General features: G+C 47.1%; 1 protein-coding gene across 1 annotated transcript; it reads right to left on the bottom strand.

Moving 5' to 3' along the window:
- Positions 1-8,811, bottom strand: LOC115479523 (peflin-like). The gene is made up of 5 exons (XM_030217475.1): positions 8,739-8,811; positions 6,978-7,267; positions 6,192-6,346; positions 3,217-3,360; positions 1-1,846 (listed from the first exon to the last, which is right to left on the bottom strand). The coding sequence occupies exons 1-5, from the start codon at positions 8,760-8,762 to the stop codon at positions 1,617-1,619; spliced, it is 843 nt and encodes a 280-aa protein (XP_030073335.1). The 5' UTR covers positions 8,763-8,811; the 3' UTR covers positions 1-1,616.
- Between the last annotated feature and the right edge of the window lie 963 nt (positions 8,812-9,774).

Raw genomic sequence — 9,774 nt, forward strand, 5'->3', positions numbered from 1 at the left:
TACTGATTTCCAGATATTTTATTACAATATTGCCACATTTAATATTTACAAGCCCAGCAAGGTGAAAACTTTAGAAGTATGACAGCAATTAATGACCAGGATTAGTAACTCCCAGTACTGGCCTGTGTTAAGACTATAAAAACCAGGATACAGATGCTGGCCTTGGAAAATTTGGCAGACACCTGCTCTTCTGGAGGCAGGGACACCACAGTTGGTCCTGGCTTTGTACATGTTCAGTAGTGGATTTTACCACACAAATATCTCCTATGGGCCTGGGGGATGGTGTGTCACAGCCCACTGCAGAGAGGGTTGTGACGACGGAATCTGGCAACCAGCGCAATTTGGCAGACACTGCTCAACAAATATCTCCTATGGGCCTGGGGGATGGTGTGTCACAGCCCACTGCAGAGAGGGTTGTGACGACGGAATCTGGCAACCAGCGCAATTTGGCAGACACTGCTCAACAAATATCTCCTATGGGCCTGGGGGATGGTGTGTCACAGCCCACTGCAGTGTAATGACAGCAGAGAGGGTGTGACTCTGTCAACCAGCGCACCAGGTTCATCACTGCTTCCACTCACAAGAAAGAAAGGGGACAGGAGCTTCGACAACTTTCATAAATTTCAGTTCACCAGGCACTTGGTGCTTAGGAATGTGTCCCCCCCCCCCCCCCCAACCAGGAACAGTAGCTGCATACTTAAATTTAAAAAAAAAAACGTAGAAGGGAACATTGAACTTGGCCTTTAGAAGCAGGTGTTCTGTAAAGTGCTCAAGTCTTAACGGAACCTTAATCTGCTGCAAAGGGAAGTCTCTGCTCTCCGAGAGAGAAAAGGAGGAAGGCTGGGCTCCCTCTCCAAATGCTGAAACAGAAAGGAGTGAAGCGCTGGGAAACAGGGTAAACTGCCAAAGCTTTCACTAGACTTCTTGTTTCAAAACAAGGATAAGGGTAACCGGACAGCAGCACAGCCCAGAAAACCTGCAGTCCTTCGTACATTTCAACTGCTCAATATTGTTCTGGATTTCTTGCTTTGGTGAGGCAAGTGACTAAGGTAGGGTGTCTGTATGCTAGTGAGGATGGAGATAGACTAATGACCCAACTAAGAGCACTTGGATGAGGGGTGAGCGGAGAAAATCTTTTTTTTTAAATGGTCCGACCCAAAGTAACCCCAAATCCCCCAGCCTGAGCTGAGGCCGTTCTTCCAGAGATTTTGGCTTTGCTGTCATCAGCAGTCGTTCACAGTGGTTGCAAGGCCTCTGACACAACAGTGCGTAGTCTTTTCTGAGCAGCTTTCTGGCTGATAAAAGATCGGGTATCATAGGTGGATAAAGTTAAGATGGACCATCACATACAGCTTCTAACCTTTAAAAAGCAAAGGGCATGATATCAAAGTCGAACAGCTGACGTGAGTTGATGGACTCAACGAGCTGCTCCTCCCTCCCATCTTACCACTGAAGTCAAGCACAAATCTTCTCCTCTTCAATGAACTGGTCCCAGCTGAAGGACATACTGATCAAAGGGAAAGAAAAACAAAACAAAAAAAAAAAAACAAATCACTGGTCTGCCCTTACAAGATTCAGGGTCTTCTGTGGCCTTACTGCTTCTTGGCAAGAGATTATCATAGCAGGCGAGATGTGGTCATTATTAGGAAATCCTCATAGCTTAGGCGAACACTGCCCGACATAGCGGCATCTTTCTCCCGGAACGCCTCCGTCATACTCTGCAGCTGTGTGCAAATCTGGATGAAGCGGTCCAGCTGCACACCAGTGTTGGCCATATTTCGGCAAGAACGTGCCATCAGAGTCTGCACCAACTGGGGGCTCAGGCTGTAGCCCATCTGGGACAGTGCTGGAAGAAAGAAATGAGCGAATCTCAGCTTATGGCACCAAAAATACGTCAACGACGAACAGTGACAAACATGTAAATATTCTGGACGTTAATTCAGAATGAACCTACGGAGGCAGATATGCAGAAATCGTATCTAAGGTTGGCAAAAAAAAAAAAAACAGAGGGTCTGGCTGTGTATACAACATTTAAAAACCAAGCCCAGATTTACGTGGGAGGCACACAGAAACGAAGTGCTCAGCACCCCTCACCTGTTCTTAACACACCTTTTGCAGTTCCCCTGGCAGCAGAACACGTCACCAGCCTTTTAATGGTGACTTTCAAGGGTCTAGGTTGTTTGCAAATAATCTTAGTGCTGCTTTGCTTCTGTCTGTGCTACAAATTATGACAATTTTCATTACCTGCATTAATAGTCATTAAACATTAGGGACGGTCAGACGGCGATACAGGGGAAGGGCAGCTTCTAAAAAGCACCACGTCCGCCAGCAACAGGGGAGCTTCCAAAATACTTCATGACTTCCCTGTGATTTCAGCTGAACCCAACAAGCTACTTTTGCAATAGGAAAGGAAAAGAAAAAGGGAATCTAAACATTTGGAATGTGAAGGGCACATTACAAGCAGGAGCCCAGTGTCACTAAGGCTTTATTATCGATGGCAGAAATCGGAATGAAACCAGATGAAAAGAACTAGCCCACTGGCTATAGGAGTTCTCATCATGAACCTGGTACTGATTCCCAGCTCACTCCCCTGGGGAGTGTCACAGAGTGAGCTGTGACATAAAGTAGTCAGATTTAGGGCTGATTATCATAGGGTTGCAGAATCAGCCCTGGTGCACTGCCCCCTGCTGAAAATAAAGGGGAAATAAATTAGAGAAAGATCCCAGGACAACTAAGGATGGTGCCAGATCCCTGTCCTGACAGAGGAAACTGGATGAAGGATGTTCAGAAAATGCTGAACTCCTAAATTTATGTTCTATTTTAGAAGCACAACTTTTTTGGCTGAAAATTCATCTTAACTTAGGAGCTTAAAAATTATGCTTATAAATTTAGCCTGCAGTTCATTTGCTTAGATGTTTGAGCCTAGTTCTGAAAATCAATGCTAAGCTCCTAACTTCTTTTCCACACCCTAAATCCATCCCTGTTGCCATCCTCTTATTTATGCTCCTAAATTTAGGAGTTTAGTGAAATTCTGATGATAAATTTAGGCCTCAGCTCTACTAAATTAAAAAAAAAAAAGCCACCTTTACAGCATAATTCTCAAAGCTTTGAATACCAGGCCCAAGATTTTTAAGTTCAGTTGCCCTGGATAAAGCCAAGCCAAAATGGAGTTAAAGGGTTTTAAAGTGTCCTTCTGCACTGCCCCCAGCTCCTCACCTTGATGAAGTTCAGCAGCATTTATAGAGCCTGAGCGGTCCCTGTCGTACTGCTGGAAAAGAGTCCTCCACTGCTGGATGAATCTCCACAGGGCCGAGAACCCAAAGAGATCTATCCTTCCGCTCTTTGATTTGTCAAACATGTCTGCAGGAAAAGGGACAAATACAGAGTTCTGGGCCAGATTTGAAAGGCTAAACTCAGGGCGATCTCCAATACTGTTTTACTGAGAAACACTGCATTAAACAAGATGCCAGTCGCAGTTGGAATCTATTCTTAAATTTATAGCAGTGACAAAAGAACATCCGGAAGGCAAAACACACCAATCTGGTTCACTATAATAGAGAGAACGGTGTGAGCTGCCTGGGTGACTACAGAGCACTTGGGTCTCTCTAATTCTTGCCATATTTACCTTCTCACATACTGAGCAGAGCATTGTAGATTGAAGAGTTCAACGTGATGTAAACCTCTTAAGTCCTGCTATATATTAGGGCCGCATGTTAATCGTGGTTAATGGTGCAATTAACGTGCTAATCACGAATAAAGATTTTAAAAATTAAATCGCAATTACTGATTTGTCTTCTACCCTGCACAGCCGCACACACATGGTCTGGCATCCCCCCCCCCCCCCTCCATTTTCAGTAAAATCCTCAGCTCTGCAGTCATAGACACAGTGCTAAAAGCTGCCTGCGGCGTGCCTCCCCCCCCCCCCCCAGACACGTCCCACCCCCTTCTGACGCACATCAGAGGGAAGGCCAACTGCAGGTAGGGAGGGAGAACCTGGGGTGGTCTTGAGAGGGGGAAAGGAGAGAGAGAGAGAAAGAAAGAAACAGGGTACCTGGGGGAGAGAGGACTGTGGGCAAGACAAAGATGAGGGAGAGTGGACTGTGCACCCTGGGGGAGAAATAGTGAGATAAAACAAATTAAGGGACAGAAGGATGGAGGGAGAAGAGAGTGAGGGAGAGATAGATAATGGACCTAGATTGGAGAGGGTAGAGGGAAGGAAGCAAAAGAGAAAAATGTTGGACGGGGGGGGGGGGGGGGGGGGGGCGCGGGTTTTGAGAGAATGGATCCCGGGGGTACATGACAGGAGAGGAAGGGACAGAGAGTTGGGCATTTAATCAGTGGCACGGCCACAGGAGCGGAGACTTAGGCCCCCTCCAAAGGTACAGTACCTATTCAATGGCTGGTGGGGTAGCTGAAGCCCCGCCAGCCGAAGAATTCTTCTGCCTGAGTCACCCTCTTCCTCCTCGTACTGCCTCAGGAGCTTGCACTCCCCATGCATGCTCAGTTTATGCAAGAACTGTGAATGTTCAGGGAGTGCCGGCATCGGGGGGCTGGAGGTACCACGCTGAATTCCTTGCCCCTGAGGCAGCACAAGAAGGAAGGGGGGCTGCTCTGAGATTTCTTTGACTGGCAGGGCTGCCAGCAAAGGTATGACATCTAATTGGGGGGGGGGGGGGAGGAGGAAATGCATGCCCCTCAGTCCTTCCCTGTGCTCCCCCCAATGGATTGCTGGCCAATTAATTGCGAGATCAAAATTTTAATCATGCACTTGATTGTGATTACAAATTTTACTCGAAATGCAGCCCTACTATATATAAATCTGTAAAGACTGAAAACCTAATGCATTTGAGCTGGATAAATTAGGTTTGTATTTGCATCTAGTTGGGGTGCAAGACTCATAACAGTTGTAGCTATCTGCTCCCAATGTTAGCAGGCTGCACAGGCTTCCAGACAGAGCAAACATCTCTGCCAAGTCCACTGGATAGAAGGAGGAATGTTAATGTTCACTAGCATGTTTTCCCCACCCAAAGCCTCTTGAATGGCCCTCGTATTTTCCCAGTTCTCTGGTCAGGCAGTGGCAGGATAGGCAGACTGAATTCCACCAGGTTACGGAGGTAGAATTAGGATACATATACTGGGTTAACTTAGAACAATCTTTTGGCTCTCTTAACCGGTTATCAGTGGTGCCCCAGTAACTCCTGGCTCTAACTCCGACCAGCCGACACTCAGACAGTGGCAGCTCCATCCGGTTATGTGCTACTGAAAACCCGGGAATAACCTGACAGAAACCTCAAATATCAAGCCCATAATGTTTTCACAAGAAAAGCTTTGAACCTTATTTAATGCTGGAATTTAAACAGAGGATAATTGTTTATATGGATTATTAATAAAAGAACTAAAAAAATATAAAAGAAATAAAATCTGAGGTTTGAGTTGTGAACAAGAAGGGTCTTTTTTTAGAATCGATATCTGAGAGATTCACCCTGTAAAAGTCTCTCTCTGTTTGGACATCTCTCTCAGGCGCTTCTCTTTACAGTCAGTTGGGTTTTTTTTTGTCCTCCAGGAACTAAATAAGCTACGATTGTAATAGCAGTTACAAACATTTAACATCTTTGCTCTACTCATTACAATTATCAAACATATAAATGGCGAGTGTCGTACTCACTCGCTAATGCGCAGTAGAGACCCTCTCTGACCCGCCCCCGCGTCAATATGTTATGATGGGGGCGGAACAGAGAGGGTCTCTACTGTGCATTGGATGAAACCGCCGTCGCTAACGCTCCCCCCACCCGGCCGGGCCCTCGCTCCGCTATTGAAACAGCGAGGGAATGCAGCACACAGCCCTGCTGAGCTGCCGTCCCTCCTTCTTCTCTGCCTGTGTCCCGACCTCGACGACGTTACATCACACGAGGGCGGGACACAGGCAGAGAAGAAGAAGGAAGGCCGACGGCAGCTCAGCAGAGCTGTGTGCTGCATTCCCTCGCTGTTTCAATAGCGCAGCAAGGGCCCGGGCCGGATGGAGGGGTGGCAGCGACTCGGGGGGGGGGGGGGGCGAGCCTTGTAGCGGCAACGGGAAGGGGCTTTCAACCCCCCCCCTTTCCTATACTAGCCTGTTTTTACGGGCTCAACGGCTAGTTATACAGAAGCTAAGCCATTTGGAGAGACATCCTTCAGGATGAAGCCGTACTCACTCATCATCATTAGACAGGTCTCCTCGTTGAATGCAGACCAGTTGGAGTTGACTAGAGCCTGCCTGAGTTCCTTTAAGGAGATGTAGCCACTGCGATCCGAATCTACTGTCTGAAACCAGGAGAAAGCTTCCGGGTCCACACCTTGTGGATGGCACCTGTATGAAAGAAAAGTCCAGACATCATAACAAATCGATAATTTCATTCTGTCCGATAATTTCAAGCAGTTTACAAATTCTATGGTACAACAAAATGTTACAATTCCGATCCATACTAGCTAGAGCAATCACACAATATCAGACAACAGAAATTACTGAAACATGTCTGGGATTAAGTACAGACTTAGAATAAACAATGTGTCCCTGCTAAACACTTGACCACATGACGATGCCAGACATTAACTGTTTTGTGACAAACACTGAGATACAAACAGGTCTGTTAATATGTCAGCCACAACAATGAACCATGGTCACACTGAAAACACACACAACACGAGCATAAGCTCAAAACCGAAAGGCAGCCTTCAAACAGGAGACTAGCAGAGTACGACTTGCTGGGTGATGTACAATCCCAAGCAGGATGAGATGTTTCCCCATAGTGACCATTAGAAAACGAGTAAAAAAAAACCTGCAGCTCATACTATGAATGAAGAAACCAAAAACAGGCTGGATCAAGTATTTTCAGCCCAACATTTCAGGCCACCCCCCCTTAGCAAGTTCAAGAGTTTTTTCCACCCTATCTTCAGCATGGACTTGTACACAAAGGCTAGTCCACTCTACGCTTATCCACTCACCTGTTGCAGGTCCTTGTCCATAAGGTCCTGGCTGAGCTGCAGGTCCTTGCCCATAAGGTCCTGGCTGAGCTGCACCATATGGATTAGTGGATGGCCCTCCATATGGCCCTCCAGGTGCTGACCCGCTATATGGTCCGCCAGGAGCAACTGATGGCAAGCCCCCTGATGTAGAATGCCCATAGGCTCCTGCTGCAGATGACGGTCCATAAGGTCCTCCAGGTGCTGGTCCACCATAGTAACCGCCTGGTGGAGCTCCTGGAGCTTGTCCTCCTGACCCAGGGTAACCCTGGAGAGAAAGTACAAAACAAGGGAGATCCAACCACATAAGCACCATGTAAACAAAGGAAAGCACAACATATTTTAAGAGGATTCCTTTTCTGCTGACTGGAAATTGCAAATGCTACTTCTCTTTAATTTTCCCTTATTAGTTGGGCGAATTAATAAATTATGAACAAAACATTTTCCTCAGTAGCACACTGCTATAAGGGCACTTAACCCAGGCTTCCATGATATTAATACAGGCAGACAGTGAAATATTTTCTTTCAACTGGCTGCTTGTGGATCAACATCTTTCTATGTCTCCTCACTTTTTGTTTTATATCCCACGGTTTCGTGAGGGTTTTCACCTCCTTTTTTGTTTTTGCAACATTAAATAGTAACATAGTAGATGACGGCAGAAAAAGACCTGCATGATCCATCTAGTCTGCCCAACAAGATAAACTCATATGTGCCACTTTTTGTGTATCTTACCTTGATTTGTACCTGTCCTTTTCCGGGCACAGACTGTATAAGTCTGCCCAGCACTATCCTCGCCTCCCAACCACCAACCTCTCGTCCCCCACCTGCTCCGCCACCCAATTTCGGCTAAGCTTCTGAGGATCCATTCCTACTGCACAGTGGATATGTGTATATGTCACCTTGCAATGACAATGTTAACAAAACTATGTAAGCCACATTGAGCCTGCAAGTAGGTGGGATAATGTGGGATACAAATGCAATAAAATAAATAAAAAATAAATTCTCCTAAACATGTAAAAACCTGGAGGCCATTGAAGACGTCCAGGAGGAGGTCACGGTCTCCTAAAAAAGGTCAAATGTTAAATTCCTTCAAAAGGGTAGTAAATAAATTTGAGCCTGCCATGAGTGGGAAAGCGCGGGGTACAAATGTAACAAAAAAAACAAAATGATAATATTTATCAGTACATTTTTACTAGCAAAAAAGGAGCTGGTACTCAAATGCCAGGCCACCCTTCAGGGTTGGGGTGATCACTGAGTGACCCACCCCACAATAGCCAGGCCCCCCTGCAACCAGTCACAGAATCTATGGCAAGGCAGAATTGGTGTGTAGAGCGTGAGCTTGGGGTCCATGGGTCAATTTTAGCAGACACTGGAAAAGGTGCCAGTACTCAGTACACCCAAGTACCCCCTCAAAAAAGCCCTGCCGGTACTCAGTACCCCCGAGTACCCCCTCAAAAAAAGCCCTGATAATAATAAACCTAAAGATAACCCACAGGAAGCCCAAAGGATAAGGGGGGGAGGGGTGGAATCAGCCACTCTGCAGGCAGGAGTGGGGGAGGGGGACGGGAATGGGGTGAGGACTCGGGTGCGTCTCGCTCTCTTTGTCACGTGGTGCCGTTACTGCTCTTTCCGTATATTTGGTCTTTCCCGAGCGCGGCCCAAACCCGCCCGGCCCAGAGCTGGCTAGCGGGGGAACCGACTCCGGAACCCAGAGAACCCGCTCCCGCTCCTTCCAGTACCTGTCCGTACGGGTAACTCGCCATTACGATTCTGACGTCACCACCAGCCGCCGCGGCCAGGACGGAGGGACTATTGCACAACAATTCCGCTCAAGCCCTCAGCGGATTGGCTGCAGCGCCGACTGGCGTCCAAACCCATTGGCTAGTCCTTTCTGTCCGTCAGTAAACGTTCGGCAGCTCTTAAAGGGGACGTTGCCTTTTTCCCAAGAGCCCGAGTGTGACTCGTCCTGCGCTTGTGACTCCGCCTACTGGCTTCAACCCGTATTAAAAGGCCGTATAATCTAACCGCCTGGATTTAGCCCCTATGAAGCCAGTAGGCGGAGCTTGCTGGCAGTAGGCGGAGACTGCGACCACACTGGTGCACACAATAGCAAACGCTATTGAAAAACAATAGTGAAAGATTATTAGAAATAACGGACTATCCATCTGCAAAAAAGGCAAAAGCTGTTCCAGTTGGATAGGCAGTGCCTTGAAAGGTGGAGGACAAAAGGGTTTTTTTTAATTGCTTTTTTCCCTGCGCTTTCCCACTCATGGCAGGCTCAATGCTGCTTACATGGGGCAATGGAGGGTTAAGTGACTTGCCCAGAGTCACAAGGAGCTGCCTGTGCCTGAAGTGGGAATCGAACTCAGTTCCTCAGTTCCCCAGGACCAAAGTCCACCACCCTAACCACTAGGCCACTCCTCCACTGTTGCTACTGGTGCTACTATTTGAGATTCTACATGGAATGTTGCTATTCCACTAGCAACATTCCATGTAGAAGTCGGCCCTTGCAGATCACCAATGTGGCCGCGCAGGCTTCTACATGGAATGTTGCTAGTGGAATAGCAACATTCCATGTAGAATCTCCAATAGTAGCAACATTCCATGTAGAATCTCCAATAGTATCTATTTTATTTTTGTTACATTTGTACCCCACACTTTCCCACTCATGGCAGGCTCAATGCAGCTTACTTGGGGCAATGGAGGGTTAAGTGACTTGCCCAGAGTCACAAGGAGCTGCCTATGCCTGAAGTGGGAATCGAACTCAGTTCCTCA

This window comes from Microcaecilia unicolor, chromosome 11, assembly GCF_901765095.1.
Source record: "Microcaecilia unicolor chromosome 11, aMicUni1.1, whole genome shotgun sequence".
Taxonomy (NCBI): Eukaryota; Metazoa; Chordata; class Amphibia; order Gymnophiona; family Siphonopidae; genus Microcaecilia; species Microcaecilia unicolor.